General features: G+C 47.2%; 1 protein-coding gene across 2 annotated transcripts; it reads right to left on the bottom strand.

Moving 5' to 3' along the window:
• Positions 1-63: 63 nt before the first annotated feature.
• Positions 64-11,946, bottom strand: LOC130146419 (uncharacterized). 2 transcript variants are annotated; one of them, XM_056332531.1, is made up of 3 exons: positions 11,729-11,944; positions 11,536-11,643; positions 64-2,200 (listed from the first exon to the last, which is right to left on the bottom strand). In XM_056332531.1, the coding sequence occupies exons 1-3, from the start codon at positions 11,738-11,740 to the stop codon at positions 1,565-1,567; spliced, it is 756 nt and encodes a 251-aa protein (XP_056188506.1). In that variant the 5' UTR covers positions 11,741-11,944; the 3' UTR covers positions 64-1,564. The 2 variants fall into 2 exon arrangements, 1 of the variants encoding a protein (XP_056188506.1); XR_008820901.1 differs by lacking the exon at positions 64-2,200 and adding an exon at positions 10,235-10,472 and having other exon boundaries at positions 11,536-11,946.
• Positions 11,947-16,279: the final 4,333 nt, after the last annotated feature.

Raw genomic sequence — 16,279 nt, 5'->3', positions numbered from 1 at the left:
TGGCCACCCCGGTGAAAACACCAACTTTCCTACTGCAAATAAATTTAAACATAGAATGAGGATTGGGATTTCCCAAAGAGCCTGAAGGAATACCTGAAAGATGCAGATGTAATAAAAGTTAGTGTCCTGCTAACTTACAGATTCCGAAAAAAATGTAAATTCTGCCTGCTGGTGTAGCACACTAAATTCTGTAAGAATGGATGCAAAACAGCATCCCGTCCACAGATTTACTGGGCTTTGAGTCCAGTCTTCTAATGAGTTTATACATCAAAACAACATGGCTTAAAATACTGTCTCAGTTTTATAGTTGTTAAAACATCCAGAAGATTATGTAAGAGTCAGGACCGTGTCACAGAAATCCTGACTTCCCTGCGTATTGTTTATATAAAAACTTTTATCACAGATTGGCTAGTGCTGTAAAGAGTCTATTTGAATAGATCCATTAAGAGTGAATCCCCATTATTTGGCTTGGTCTTATACCAAGACTTCAGATGCTATCAGCATGTGCTAATGCTGGCAGAACATCAATCAGATTAACAAAGTCACTTCTAATGGAACTGTGTTTTGTAAATGATGGTGGCTGGTGGAAGGAATGTACAAACCCAAACTAATGGAAATGCCTGGTTAGCATCTGACCACCAGATAACCCTGAGACCAGGACTAGCCCTAGAAACTTATCTTTTCAAGAGATGCCTCATTCTGACTTTTCAGAAGTAAAAATGAAGTCTGTAATTTTCTTATCTAAAAATAACAGAGTGCAGTTATGCTGAAATACCAGCATGACAGGGACTGTATCCATGCTGCTTTTCCATGATTTATGTTTCCTCTGAATCCTCACCAGGTACAGCAGACTCCACGAGTATGAGCCAGGCTGCTGCAAGACAGCGCAGTCATCCCCAGTAGGAGGGTGAGGGGAGTCCCTGTCCCAAGCACCCACGAGAAAGGATTTCCTTTGTCAGACCTCGGTGTGTGCTTGGAGCCAAGTTAGGCTTTGCAAGACAGGACAGTCTTTTCCAAGCTCTGTTCTTTCCTGGGAATGTGACCATCAACCACCATCAAAGGCTTAAAGCTTGTCAGGGTTATCAGCTGTAAATCAGGGTTGTAATAGTTAAATAAATCAGCTGCTCTCCCCAGGAGAACGATGATAAGCGTTTATGGCCTTGAGGTGTTCCAAAAATGCATCACTCCCTCTTGAGCTGCAGTAGCAGAGCAAGTGGCTCTGGCTGTCTCCCTTACTGGCCCCTTCTCCCCTGGTGGCCTTTGAGCTCCCCATGAGGTCGAAACAGTGACAACCATCTGCCCTTCCCACCTCGTGGGCAGGAAAGTTGGCCTCTGCCTGGTACCAGTGGAGGCTTTCAAACGCATTCCTCCAGCTGAACCAACTTGGGTGAAAATCAGGAGGTGAGCTGGGGGTATCAAACGGCTTTTGCATCTGAGGACACAAGGCTGGGCTGAACAGGATCCCCGAGGGGTCAGAGTGCCAGCTGGGAGTAGTTTTTGAGCCTGTCTTGTAGGACACAAGCTAGGAAGCCCAGCCCCTATGTGCCTGAGGTCCTGCAGGGGCTCAGCGCATCATGCAAAATTTGCTGGCAAAGTCCAAGCTGCAGGGCAGGGCCCCTGTGGGACCTGTTCTTGGTGGGACGGGCAAAGTGGCCCCTGCCCACCGGAGCCTATGTAGGCTTTGGCCCAGGGGCTGTGCATGGAGGGAGCTGAGGGACCGCAGCTGGCACACAGCCCAGCCCTGCGGATGCCAGCCTGGGCTGCAGCCCACTGGTGGGGGCGGCACTCTGCCCTGTCGTAGCTGGGGAGGGTGTGGGCAGAGCGTGGCCGAGGGCCCAGGAGTTTTTGGCCTTTCCTTGAGGGATTTGAACCCACTGCTCTCCCAGACTGGGATGCTCCATGTGAGAACAGGCAACGTCTGCTGCCCTGCTGTGCACACCTGTAGCTGAAGCACACGCTCCGTTACAAAAGCTGCTGCAAATGACAAAAAGAGTTCGCATGGATTCAGGGCACAAGTGCACAGAAAAGCAAGCCATCGGGGGGGTCCCCACTCTGGGAAAAGCTGATAGCTGAGACTCCTGGTGTGAAGGCCTTCTTCCATAGGCATCCCCTTATGATGATGGCGGGATACAGAACAAGAAGAACTCTTGGCATGATCCAGGAGAGGCTCGATGTCAAGAGAGAGCAGCACAGCAGTCACCTGAGGCAAAGGGACAGTAGATTAGGGAGATAACTGGAGGAGGAGAGACAGGGTGTTTTGCTTTCTTTGCAGAGAGAGCAATCCCTGAATAAAAAACGGATGCAGGATAGGGCCCTGACTGCCAGATAAGCCATGTCCAGTGCCCCAACCCTCTAGTGAGAGTCTCTGCCAAGAAACAACTGCACAAACGTAGCCGTTGTGACCCTTGAACCACACAAAGCCCTTTGCAGTCACCAGCTCCCAGTTTCTCTGGGTGGCCTCGCCTCAGGATACAGCATTGCAGGTGATCAGGTCTCCCCAGCACATCCTATTGCTCAGCACCCTGGCAGCTGAAAATCAAACTCAGGACCACCACCCCAAGAGGGGGATAGAGGGCAATGCAAGTTATGCAGAATAGATCCTGAAAGCTGCTCCCAAAATGGGCTTTTTTATCTAACTTCAGGGGCTGCCGCACAGAGCATCACCATGTCCGCAGCTCTCGGCAGCCTGCCTGCCACAAAGACAGCTAACTCTGGGCAGTACCAACTGCTGGAGCATCTTGGGTTTTGCAGTCCCAGAGGATACGGACAAAATAAGGTGTACCAAGAACTGGCACCAGTGGCTATGTCATTCTCTCACTGCACCACGTCTTTATTTCAACAGCTGGAAAAAAACACCAAAGTAGACAAAGTTGCAGACGTAATTTTGAGGCAGAGCAGGACCGGGTACCTGTTCCCCTGTTGCATGGGGGTGGTATATGGGGAGGTTATCCTCATTTTTACAGCTCCCCATTCATGGAGCCACTGAGGCTGTAATGAAAAGGGCACAAGGGTAGGGGGCCACAGCTAAAAATTGCATTTTTATTTAATACTAAGTAATTTTTTTTATGTGTCATATGTTGAGGGAAACTTCTGTCATTACCCTGTATTAGCTGGGGAAGTCCGGAGAGAGGAAGATTCACACTGTGCAGATGTTCTTTCTAGTTACTTCATTATTTTCTTACAGTTACTGAGATACGTGTACAAAGTGTTAGCACTGGTTTTAAAATTGCCCTGAAACTCATTTCTTTGAAATATAGAACAGAAAGTGTCTTCAGTTGGATGGTGAGAATGCCTCCAGAAGGTGCTGTGGATGCACTGGGGGGAAAACCTCACGGCAAACAGTTTGTTCTGCGGGGCGCTGGGGGTGGGAGGGTTTATAGCCCTCCCGCCTCAGCCTCAAGCTGGTTTCTGACCTAAGATTCAAATGTTTCATCATAATATTTCTCTTAGATCTGTTATCTCTAGCAAATAAAACTCAGAGATGATGTATTACCTCCCAATGATTAAGCAACAAACTGCATTGATTCACTGGCTAATGATTATCCAAGATCTTTGCAGCGTGGCTAAAGTTTAAACCCTGGGGGAGTGCAGGATTTGAGAGGACAGGGCTGGTACCAACTGACAGGTCTCCCTCAGGCCTTGAAACCAGCCTCCCAAAGCAGCCAACTACCCTTCTCCTGCTGGGGATGGGGTATCTGGGAGCAGGTATGGGACACAGGATGGTGATAGACACTGAGCTGCTGGGAGCAGCTTGGTGGTAGTGACATGGCACTCGGCAGAAGGAGGGCACGGGCTTCAGCAGGGCCCTGGGCTGGGCTGTGATAGCCTCCCTGGGTGACCTCCAGCCTGGCTGGTTGCCTTCCTCACCTCTTGCCGCCCACGCTGGTCAAGCTGGTGGCCTCCTTTCTTCCTTTGATTTCTTCCTCTTGTGAAAAACTCCCAGCATCGCCTCTCTGATGTAAGGCAGATATTTTTTCTCTTTTATTTTTAGTCTGCAAGCATTACCAGTTACTCCTTTCATCCTTTCTAGAAAAGAAAACTAAAAGCAGAGCTTCCAAGTAGAAGGAATTATGTATTTATGCATCAGCTCTTAGATGGAGCCAAATCACGTCTCCTGGCTGATGCATTACACCTGCTGTAACTCCCATCTGAGAACACAGCTAGTGCTGGCAGCGGGAGATGTGCTCTGTGTGCAAGGGCCCTCGTGTTTTGCGATTTATCATCCTGTGGTAGACTTAACACTTTTGTCCTGTAGCCAGCAAGCCTGACTTCTGCAACAGCAGGGAAGAAGGAAAGCCTCTCACACTCCTTTTGAATTGGGAACCCAGCGAGGTACTGTCAAAATAATAAGCCTGTTTAAGAAAAGCTTCCTTATCATCCATCCTACCTTTGTTTTGTTCCTGCAAGCAAGATCTGGGAGAACTGAAATACAGATCCATAAAAATTTCCACAGTCCTGGTAACTTGTAGATGGGCTATTCTTCCTCCCTACACTCTGCCTCACTAGAATAAAGTATTTTTCCCTAACACAAGCAAACCAAACCGTATCCAGAGTTCTGTGGGAGGATTTTCAGGCATCTCTTAAAGCAAACAAGCAAATTAGACTTAGTATAAAATGACGAAAAGTCTGCTGGCTCCCTAAATGCCCCAAACACCCTTTTCCAGGTTAAATACCACCCTAATGGGTGGTGCTAGTGGAATTAGTTAGTAGCTGATCTTACTGCACTTTGGACAAATGGCTGTCAACTGGGGCAGCTGCAGCCCAGAAGACAACAGCAGGTAAACAGCTGGAGCGGATCTCAAGGATGTGTCCTGAAGAAGGGGTGGAGGATCATTCTCACATCCCTATTCTTCAAATTGATGAGTATTTAAATATTTAATACCATGTGAAACAAGTCCAAGCAGAGTGACCTTACAGCACCCTTGAAGCTGCTAGTTTGGATGCTCTTCTCAAAGAACGGGAAGATGAGATAGAGCTGAATGCAGGTCTTAATGAAAATTTCCCTTACAACTTGAAAAGAGGCAACCACCATTACAAACTGTGCCTCATTCTGCTGATGTTACTTCATAAGATTAGCTCAAAATACTTGTGAGACATTCTGAATCACATTTTTTTGAAACATACAGCTAGAAAAAAAATAATCTCAGCTACCTTTAAATCCTCACCCCTTCCTGTTGTTGTTCTCCTCCTTTCATATCCAAGAAAACTCCTGCAAACTGGTTTAAAATTAAAAGAAGACATAAACACTTTGCACCTGCTGAGCATAACACAATATTAGGATCTAGGAAAACACCCACAGTAAAATTGGACTCCTAAATTAATCCAGTTCAGTAGAGAAGTATAGTTAGCTATTCAAGGATTAAGGGAGTCTGTTAAAGGAGATATTTAATGAAGCTTTCTGCTAAAAAATCCTGAATGTTCAAGGCCCCCATTAACCCACTTATAAGAGAGATTTCAGTGTATTATTTACGAAAGATCTCGCCATTTTATTGTGTTCCCCTCCCTACAAATCCCACTGGTAACCTGTAGTGCAGTCTGGCATCCCACTAGTGGTTTTGGCTGGGATAGAGTTAATTTTCTTCATAGTAGCTCCTAAGGTGCTCCATTTTGGCTTTGTGACCAAACCAGTGTTGATAACACAGGGACGTGTCAGTTATTGCTGAACAGTGCTTGCACAAGCATTAAGGCCTTGTCTGCTTCGCACGTTGCCCTGCCAGCGAGCAGGCTGGGGCTAGGCAAGGCGCTGGGAGGGGGGACAGCTGGAATTCTACAGCCACGGTGGGAAATCCAAGAGGAAGGGCAGAACGCGGTGCTGTCCCAAAGTGTCTGTATTTACTTTTCAGATATACTATTCAGGTTTTTCACTGATGAGTATAGTATTCTGTCCTATGACAAAACAAAAAGAATACTGCTTTTGCCACAGATGGATGGAACAGGAACATTCCTGATGTGATTTGGTGTGAGGAGCAAGAAAATAATTTGAGGTAGAAAGCTCCAGAGCACTGAAGTTCTGCTGCAGAAACGATCTCAGGCTCCTGAAAGCTGATATATTGGATCAACTGAAGTTTGGGATTAGCAGAAAAGGACAGTGTGACACAATACGTGATGGCATGGAAGAAGGAAAGAAGCTGTTATTTTAAAAACTGCTTCTGGAAGAGAATGTGCTGAACATACCTCTCTGCCCGAGCTTACCAAGTTATCTGCTGTGTGTTAGAGAGAAATAATCTGTGAGGAGTGTTTGCTGCAATGGATGGAATTTGTACCACAAATAAATTAGCAGTTAGTACCCCCAGGATTCTTTTCAGGGAGAGCCTCCTTTGAAAAGCCCTGCCCCTCAGATAACCCCGCTTTGTTTCTCTCCCACATCCACCTTTTCCTGCTGCGCTCTGTAGCCAGATTAAAGGATCAACAGGGATCGAAATACTCCCCTGTGCCGCCTACTCATCCGGCAGACCTGGCGCTTTTTTTGTTTAGGGGAGCTGGAGTCTGACAGGATCTGACCCATCCGGGTGCATTGCGTTTGTGGAGCATTAGGAAAGAAATCCAGGCTTCCAAAGGGAAGGGAAATTTGCCTTAAGCTTTTTTTTTTTGCTTTTTTTTTTTTTTGCTTTTTTTTTTTTTTTTAATTCGTTTGTTTTAGTGACAGAATTACTTTTAGTTCTTTACGGCTGGCTCCGCCTGCCAGAACAGATAAGGCTCTGAACCACAGCGCCGGGGAATGGACAGGCGTTTGCCCTGGTGCCACTGGGAACTGGTTTATCACCTCCATCGCCGGCCGCTGCCCAGCCGCCTCCCCGGGGGCACCAGGGCGGTGGCACCTCTCTGGACGCCGAACCACCAAACTAAACCTTCCCCTCCGCAGAGCAAAGCGGGGCGGCCGCTCCCCCGCCCGCCCCTCCCTGGGAAAAGAGGGATTTTCCCGGCGCCGGTGGCCGGCCCCGCGGCGGGTAGCGGAGGCCGCCAGGTGGCAGCCCGCGATCGCGCCGCGCCCTCCCGCCCGGGGACACCGGGGGCGCCGCGAGAGGCTCGGCCGGGCCGGGGCTGCGGGCTGGGGCGGTGCCGCCGCACCCCAACGGCGCGGGCAGCGGGCAGCGGGCAGCGGGCAGCGGGCAATGGGCGGGCAGCGGGCAGCGGGCAGTGGGCAATGGGCGGGCAGCGGGCAGCGGGCAATGGGCGGGCAGCGGGCAGTGGGCAGCGGGCAGCGGGCAATGGGCGGGCAGCGGGCAGCGGGCAGCGGGCAGTGGGCAGTGGGCAATGGGCGGGCAGCGGGCAGCGGGCAATGGGCGGGCAGCGGGCAGCGGGCAGCGGGCAGCGGGCAGTGGGCAATGGGCGGGCAGCGGGCAGCGGGCAGCGGGCAGCGGGCAGCGGGCAGGCAGCAGGCGGCCGCACGCACCCCCGCAGTGCCGCGCCGCCGGCAGGCCGCCCCGGCGCCGTTGCATCTGTCAGGTTTTCGGTCCGGTTAGCGAGGCGCCCTCTCGGGCGTTAGTGTCAGCGGCTGTGCTCCATGAGGCCCGTGGGAAGAACGAGCCAGATCCTGGGCTGCAAAACAGCCTCTCTCTTATGTTTCCTTTCGTGTAGGTAACAAATCCAAGGAATAATGATTTTTCTAGCTTTGTCACCGATCTCTTAAAGAAGATGCTCTCTGGCAACATGCCAACACTTGACGGCATTTTTCTGTCAGAAGCTTTGACACACTTTGCAATGAAAAGGAATACGCTGCTCAGCCTGGTTACAGCTCTGCAGCCACCGAGAGTCATCCCGGGGGAGCACTGCCTTCCCTTACTGGTCTTATCACCCAGTAATGCCAGAGCAGAGCCTCCAGCAGGGAGCGACCCCCCCCGCCCCCCTTGCCTTCACTCTTCCTCCTCTCAACTTGGCAGGAGTTTAACCTCAGGGAACTCCGCCGGCGTGCTGGGCTTCTACAGGCGGTGACTCAAGCTACAGGGGCAGAGAGGAAAAGATGTCCCAGCATCCCAGTTCACTGTGCGGTGGTTTCTGTATGATGGTCACCCTAAGTCAAAAGGAACAACTGAGCAGTGACACCTTTAGAAAAGAGACCCGGTATGGATATAACAGTTTTAACAGCAAAAATTAAGAAGGGATCCAGAAAAAAAAAAAATTACACAGAACAGCAGAAGATGTCCCCTCCCTCAGAAAGCTAACGGTCTTGTTATGTGCTATGCAACACAGTATATTTTCCACCCCTTTTCTCTCTCCTTGCTTTGTAGGTTTTCTGCAGAAAGCTGTTTTTCTTCTATCAGTGCTTCTTTCTTTTGTGGTCCACCCTTTCCATCCCACTATGCTGGAAGAGTCATAAGAGGAGACTAGACGACCTAGGGTCAAGACTAGAGCCTATTTGCCATGAAGGCGCTATTATGTTTGCTTCATCAGGTTCCACTTGGTAGTTTCCTCAGCATCTAGGCAAAGGCACCACCAGAGGGTCCAGGAATTCCTTTTTCTTCTGAGCAGAGCTCAGCCTGGGATGAGAGGCAAGTGTAATTCTAATGGGAATTGCTATGTTAATCACAGCAGTCATATAGGGAAATGTATGTAATTACGAGGTCAGAGACAAATTAGTCACTGTGTCATAACTGGATATTCTGACAAATAGCAAGGCTGCCATAGTCCTAGCAGTTTAGTTTTCATGGGTGCAAAGAATTCAGGTTTGGTAACTCTGGTCAAAGATGGAGTTTAGATCACAGATGACTAGTCACAAAAACAGTAGGATGTCTGTAAGAGTGAAAAGAGAATGCTCTCTATTTTTGAAGGGTATTTTTCTTCCTTACAAAATGATTTCAGGTAAAGTGTCCTACCTGATCTTAGGCAAAACCTTTTTTTCCCCAAAAAAGCAGACTGCTCATGGGGGCAACATTCAAAAGCAGAGGCTGGGCGTATCACCACTCAGAAGTACATGCCGGTCCCCTGCTTTCCACCATCTCCACATGGTGAGCTCTCCCAGGCCCTTACTTCTGGAGGAGTCCCTGGGCACTGCCGTCATGAAGTCAGTGCCACCTGTTCAGATTGAAATCCAAAAAACCTGTGTCTCCGAGCTGAAGATCCAAATGGACTCAGATGGGAAGGAAAGAAAGGGAGTGACCTCCTGTCGTCATCCAGGTTGCTGTGCCAAAACACAAGAGCCACAAGAGCAGAAAACACCTCCAGCAGCTTGCTGCTAAGGATGAAGAGAAATCAAAACTGATTGTTTGAGTCTGAAAGAGACCCATAACATACAAGGCAAAAATCTCTTCTGGGGTAGGAATTGCAAAGTGAATGTTTGCCTTGTGTTTGATCAGCTGAATTAACACATCCCAGCAAGAGGAGTTCCATTTTTGGACTCACTGCTCTAGGCACCGGCTACACTGCTGTGGCCACTGAACTAAAACCGATCTTAGCAAACAGTGTTCCATCTGAAAATTGCACCATTACCTCCAAAGAGAACTTACATGCAAGGCTAAGGCAGAGTGGGGTGACAGGGGAATAACACAAGCTCTTCAGAAAAAAGGACAATGAGTATTCTAATTCCTTCTAAAATTTGAAACAAAAAAACCCCCAAACCCAGTGTCTTCTTCTCAAGGGGCTCTGTAAAGCACGATGTTCATCAAACACAGGGCCTTGAGCAAGCACATGGGCAGCACGTTTAGTGTCAGCTACAGTTTAAAACACAGAGACTGCCCCAGAAAATATTATTTCAGCCCTGTTTTTTCTTGAGTTACTGCTTCCCTGGGAGACTCAAGCATAAAAGACATAGAAAATACCAGTCCCCTGAAAAAGCAGGTATATTGAACTGCCCACAGAATTGCTTCTCTATATATTACTGCTTTCTGTTTCTGTATTGTATTTGCATGACAGTCTGTGTCTGTCACCTCCTGAAAGTGTATCCTTTTGTTTACCTCTCTCCACACATTCTTCCCTTCTGTTCTTTTTGCAGCTCCAGTTTCTTACCATCCCTCCATGCCAATCCTAACTTTTACTTCCTTTTTAGCCAGGGAATTCTTCTCCTCCCCTTCCCTACCCTTATTAAATTCTCAGCTCACATTCCTTCCTCCCCCTTGGCCCCAGGGATGTGTCCTGGCACAGCTCTGCCCTTCTTTCTGCCTCCTCTTCCTTGCATGGTTCAACTCGGTGCAGCTTTTCTGCTTAAAATAATGTGAACTGGTTTCCCACATGAAGAGGTCTTTGCTCCTCGTGCTTCTGTGAATGCACATGCTGCACATCCCCTCCTCCCAGCTGACAGACTACATCTCCTTCCCAGACTCCCTTTCTGTCTGCATCCCTGACACTGGCCAGCTAGGATGTTTCCTGATTTTTCCTTGCCTTTTTCACTGGTTCCCTCTCAAACCTCACTCTAAGCAATTTCTGCCAGAGGTTCACCCTTATCATTTAGTAATTATCTTGAACACTCACATTTTTTTCTTCTTCTACTTTCTAAAGCTGCTTGACTACTTTTGCTTGAGAGACTGGAACTGTGCTGGCTGGGAAAAGTGAAAAAGCAACAGGGAATTTCTCAATGAAGGAGGCAAATGGGTGACCTCTGAAACATCTGAACTATCTAAACCGCTTTATACACTCTTTCCTGCTTTGTCCCAAAGTAAACCATTCAGAAGGACTAGGGTAGGGACTTGAATTTCTGAGATCCCCCTAAGAGCGGAGACCCCCGGGGTACCCTAGTTGGCAGAGCCACCCCGGGTGCAGAGGCTGAGCATGGAAAGGAAAGGCTAGTTCTTCAGGACCCTGAGGGCAACAGATCTGTGGAGGGGTGAGGGTGGGGTAGGAGCACAGCAGCTAAAAATCAGCTCTTAAATAAGTAACTGAAATGTGTAATTACACAAGCACACTGAATAGAGGTTTCTGTTAATCTGTGATCCGATAATCTTCTTTTGTTGCCACTTAGCAACAGAATTACAAACCCAGGATGGGAAGCCAGGGTGACTTAAAATTCCTCTCTTTGCTAAGCAGAGAGAAGAAAAGGTCCCTCTCTGGGCAGGCACAACAGTTTTTCCAGGTACTGGCTCGATTGTGTCGTTCAGCACTATTATGCAGAAGTCTGAATTTCAAGTGAATGGCCCAAAGTCCAGCTCAGCTGGGCAAATAAAATTGTTTAGAAGCATTAGCAAACTTTACTCACAGAAACACAGGATTAATCCAAACAAATAGGTCCACGAACTGCATTAAGATCATATGCCATAAGCAGGAGGAATGTGGAAGAAGGGACCAGTGGGCCAAAACTGCTGCACTGGAAATTACTCTTAACTGGTGGGTAAGAACAACAGTCATTACACCATTTTGGGCATCCATAGTGCCACAGAGATGCTCAGAGAATAGTGCAGGAGGGTGTTACCCTACTGCAATGATCCCAGCCCAGAGCCACTGGCCTTCACCATCCTGTCTCTGAGGGACACTGCACCTGACAGAGTGCCAGCCTACCTCAGCCCTGTCCTAGGTTCAGCTATTTTCATGATCACAGAAAGTGTCAGATTTAGATGCCTACCACCATGCTCTTTACATCTCAGCCTCTTTTTTCCATCTCCTTCTTACCTTTTTTTCTTTCTTCTTCTTCTTCTTCCCTTTTTTCCTTTTCCTGTGCTTTTTAACTAAAGCGTCTGGAGCAGCCAAACCATCATCTTTTGTAATGTTGCTATGAATCTGGGGGCAGAGAGGCAGTTAAAAGACATGCTATATGTTGCTTGACAGCTAGGCTCAGCCACATCTCGGTGGTAGGACTGCACACCCTTCTTGCCATGCAGCAGATTCTCCCCCACAGTCCAGCTTGGATGCCTTTTTATTTGCAGGTGTCACGATCTTCAGAGACAAGACTCCAGCAGCAACAGCTTCCTCCCACCTTAAGCAATTTGTTCCCTAGGCTGTGGAAGGAATGGACTCCCATCCCAGCAGTGCTGCCCAGCTGCAGGGGAGAGAGGGGAGGAATTCCAGCCAAAGGGCAACAGACCCAAGGGTGCTGTTAAAACCAGTGTTTAATTTAATATTTACATTTTAAAAGGATTAACCTTGCTTTGCTGTGTTTGGTTATCTTCAGCCAAGGACACGGGGGTTTCTGATTTTTACAGTAAGGTTTTGCTCTGACACTGAGCAGTTAAGACCTGTCTATGCCAGACCCATGAACCCCGTTTAACAGAGTCACTTTGTACCACGACATGACTCTGCTCCAAGTTGCTGGAGCCATTCATTCCTAGGCCAAACCAACTGTGGTGGCATGGCTCTGGCCAAGGGGGCTGCAGAGCTCCACCACCACTGGGTGCCCTGCCATGGGCCACAGGACAAGGTCCCCTCGGGAAGGAGCTGATAGGCAGGCGAAGGGGAAATACAGAACAGGGCATTCTGCTACCTCTCCTGTACTTTTTTGGGTGGTTGAGTGAAAGGAACAGCCAGAGGAGTTCTGGCTTTCAAAAGAGTCCAGGGGGTGGTTTCTCAAAGCAATTACACCTGTGTTGGTAGATGCTACTAGAGTACTTATGGACCTCTGTGGGAGGTAAACCCACCATCCACAAGCCAGGTGTGTGTATGCAGCATGCAGTTGTGCATCCCACTTCAGGCAAAGCTGGGGGGGAAAGTCTCATAAGTCACGTATAGCTCAGTGTTTTCATGCACTGAGTTTCTCCTGCATGCCAGCCCTGTATTTAAAAAAAACCAAAACTGCCTGACGGAGTGTGACTAGCAAGTACACACTTTGCCTGCTAGTTACAGCCCTCTTCACGTAACAGTACAAAGAAGGACCAAAATTAGTATGTGTCCCTCTTTTTATGTGACTTTTCATATTTGCAGAGGAACTTCAATAGACTCATCAAGCTGATACTAATAACACAGCTACAATCTTGTCTATAGTCAAATATTCCCCAGATAACAGTCATGGGCTGAAGTTATTTGCTGGTTTTGCCCATCTCAGGCTATGCTTCTTTCATCATTTCTCAAAGACTAAAGCTCCTACTTGCTGAGTAACATCTTTAAAGGAAAAGCTAAAATTTACATTTTCCCTGTCACCAGGAGCTCAACAGCAAACGATGTCAAGCTTGTGGGAAATCATCAGTACAAAGTAGAACCCAATAGTGTAGAGAAGTCTAATACTGAGGACAGAGGAAACCTTCTAAATTGCATGAAGGAGAGCAGAACAAAGAAAATCATCCAGAGCACACAAGCCTTTTGTGCTCTGCTGGGGGAGAATGCTAATTAGCAAGAGTGGATAAGGATTTTGATCTGACATTCCAAAGCAATTTGAGGTATCCAACTGATCCTAAGGACTTCTTTATTTGGCCACACTTGAGAGTTAGCGGTAGTATGTGAACATACAGAGTGGTAACTATTCTGCTAGGTATGGGACAAGCTGCTACCCTCAACGCCTTCTCTAACCTATATGAAAGGGGATTAAAATTCCTTTGAAACATGCTTTGATGGGAAAATCACAAAGTTGAAGAGGATTAAATTAATTTAGTCTACCAGTACATATTTCCCTAAGCTGGTTTCCAGTGGCTCCAGTATTATGGGCTGTGGTGCAGTTTCAGGAGGATGTGGGATGCTGTGCGTTGCATCATGTAGTACTGAAGGGACTGTAGTGCTGCCCTATAAACAGGGAAGGCACTACCAGGCAGATGCCTTTGGGCAGGAGACCTCATGCAGCCACCCAGATTAGCTCTGCATGAATGCTGGGGTGATGAGGAGCAGGAGCGGTCCATGAGCTCTGGTCTGAGAACTGCTGTTAGAAGGGTCGGTGCAACAATCACAGTTCATACCATAAGGATTCCAGATTTTCTTGGATTACTTTAGTCAAGTAACACTGAATTCCTCAGAGATTTGAAAAACCCGAACAGCCTCAGGAGGAAAAAAAATGTCCCAAAAATTAAAACACAACCTAGACATGTTTTACTGCTACATTCTACAGCATAACCTGCATTATAGAATTTATAGATTTTAGAGCCAAGCAAGGAGAAGAGTTTAGATTAATTGCCTGAATATGAAGGACCTGTGGGCTTATACTGAAGTTAGGTCATTGGTGTATAGCATTCAGTGGACAAACATCCAGCATCAAGGGATCCTTTGGACAGTTCTGCTATTAGCTTGAATTGCTGCGAGCAAGGAAAATGAGCCATCATAGAAAGTTGCTTGAGACCTCCATAGCCCATGACAGCGGGCAGTGGGAATAATCCCGCAAGACCTCCATGCTCATCCAGCACTGTGGATCACTCCACTTTGCACACTGTTTTTTTGCACAATATTTAAAATCACTGTGTGGACTCTAGGTTTATAAACAAGCTGTTGGACTGAGGAACTCAAAACTTCCTACCTCTCTGACATGCATACAGGTATACATCTTTTCTCCTATCTATAGCAGAGATCTGACTGGCTGCTGTAAGCCAGCTACTGTTTCACCCCCTGGACACTACATACTGCATGAACACATAGAGGATCTGCTGGATAGGGTGGCTGTTTTTCTGCTTGATCTCATCCTAAACACACAGCAGGCCTCTGCTTTGTTATTATTATTAAAAAAGCATCCTTGAATGCAGAGCAAGTCCTGAACAGTCCTATGACTGAACAGTTTCTCAGCAATGGTATGTTGGGTCTGTATACTATGCAGACCAAAAAAGAGAAACTGTATGTTCCCCAGGAAGAACATACACAGACACAGGGCAGGAATAGAACACACACCCCAACTGCAAAAAGCAGATTTCATAATAGCTGTGACTGTAGATACAGAGCAGCGGCACAACGGCCATACATACGGTTAAGTTGAAGTCTCAGCTGATATATATTCTATTTTTGTGCTACAAGAGTTGCTCTGATCCTATGTTCAGAGACAGTGAGCAAAGAAACTGCTATTTTTATCCACAGCAAATGTTGCACTAAATATTCACAAGCCTGCACTCTATAAACCTGAGCATGTTCCTGTGAAATGATCAGAATTTAGTCTCTCAGCTTGGCTAGCAGTAGGTAAAGGGGGTTATAACCACAAAGGCTTAATCAGGGAAAAGTATACATGTTGCCTTTGTTCATCCATCTAAAGCAGCAATTTGCGTTTGCAATTAATGTAAGGCAGACAGCACTTCATACAGAATGCATACTGGAGAGTTTGTGTATTTACATATGTGAAAACATACACAAGCTAGATTTTCCCTTACAATATATCAGGACATGACTGCTAGTTAATCCCCTGTTGACTCATGTAGCCCACAGCATTTCAAAGTGTACAAGTTATTTTCATCCCATGAAGTAGAAAACTAGCTCAATTTACTGGCAATCTGGTGAGAAGCACTAGGAATCTCAGAACTACTCATACGTTATATAGCATGTCTCCACCATCTATTTCCCACCTTGCCCATGGAGTTAGCTTCACATCTACTACGGGTATAATCAGCAGCAGCTTTTGGCTCAGCTACACCAGTCTAAGAGCAATGGCTGGTCTACAATAGCTGTTATCTCTTTTCTTCTGCTTATGCATCACGCTGCTGCTTCCGCAACATAGAAGTGTCCAGCCCTTCTTCATCAGTTTTTGTCCTTGAAATGTTGTAGTGGGCTTCATTCGTGTTCTTAAAAGTTGAGGAAGAGCAAAAAGACTAAAAAAAAAGGAAATCTGGATGTTACTGTACATAAAAATCATAATCTGCCCTGACCCTGCCCTTTCCAGACACCTTTTTCTTTCTATCCCTCAAAAGATACAAGGCTGTTTCCTTCCAGATCCATTTTCATGCCTTACACGTTTGTTTTTGCCAGACCAGTGACACTGGTAAATGTGCTTGGAAGCTGATGCAAAAGTTCGGTGAAGCCCTCGGTAGATACAGGAACGCTGTTTATGAGATAAAATGATTAGTGCAGCATTTCCTCAGAGCTTTTGGCAGGAAGCAGGCGCCGGTTCAGTTCATAAAAAGAAAGGCATAGATGTGTGACTGTCACTGCAGCTGGCGAACCTCCCGCTCAACAGCGTGCCCTGTGGATTTTATTCCAGGGCAGATGGGGCTCTCATCCCGAGGTGGGGCAGACGGGCAGGAGGGACAGAGGGACTGGGCAGCCCAGGGAACATGACAGCGTGTAAAGGCACTCACACACGGGCACTCTAATGACAGTTCACATACAGGCTGCATCCAGATGAGTCCATATGGTGATCTACATATACTGATCTCCACTCAAGAAAGAATTGAGTAATTTAAATGACATTATAAGGTAGTTAGCCATTAACCAATGGCTAATTTGGCCTTGTGCAAATTTGAAGAAGCTTTTGAAGAGACTACTCAGCTGGCCCTGCATGATGGAAAAACAGGCATTTCCACACACC

Source organism: Falco biarmicus, chromosome 3 (assembly GCF_023638135.1).
Source record: "Falco biarmicus isolate bFalBia1 chromosome 3, bFalBia1.pri, whole genome shotgun sequence".
Lineage (NCBI taxonomy): Eukaryota > Metazoa > Chordata > Aves > Falconiformes > Falconidae > Falco > Falco biarmicus.
This window is presented reverse-complemented; position numbering and strand designations above follow the sequence as displayed.

Excerpts from the sequence above, each read along its gene's own strand:
- LOC130146419 (XM_056332531.1), bottom strand. Across the intron at positions 2,201-11,535 it reads AGAAGAAGAAAGAAAAAAAG|GTGACTGCTGTGCTGCTCTC; the intron begins GTAAGAAGGAGA and ends CCTTTGCCTCAG.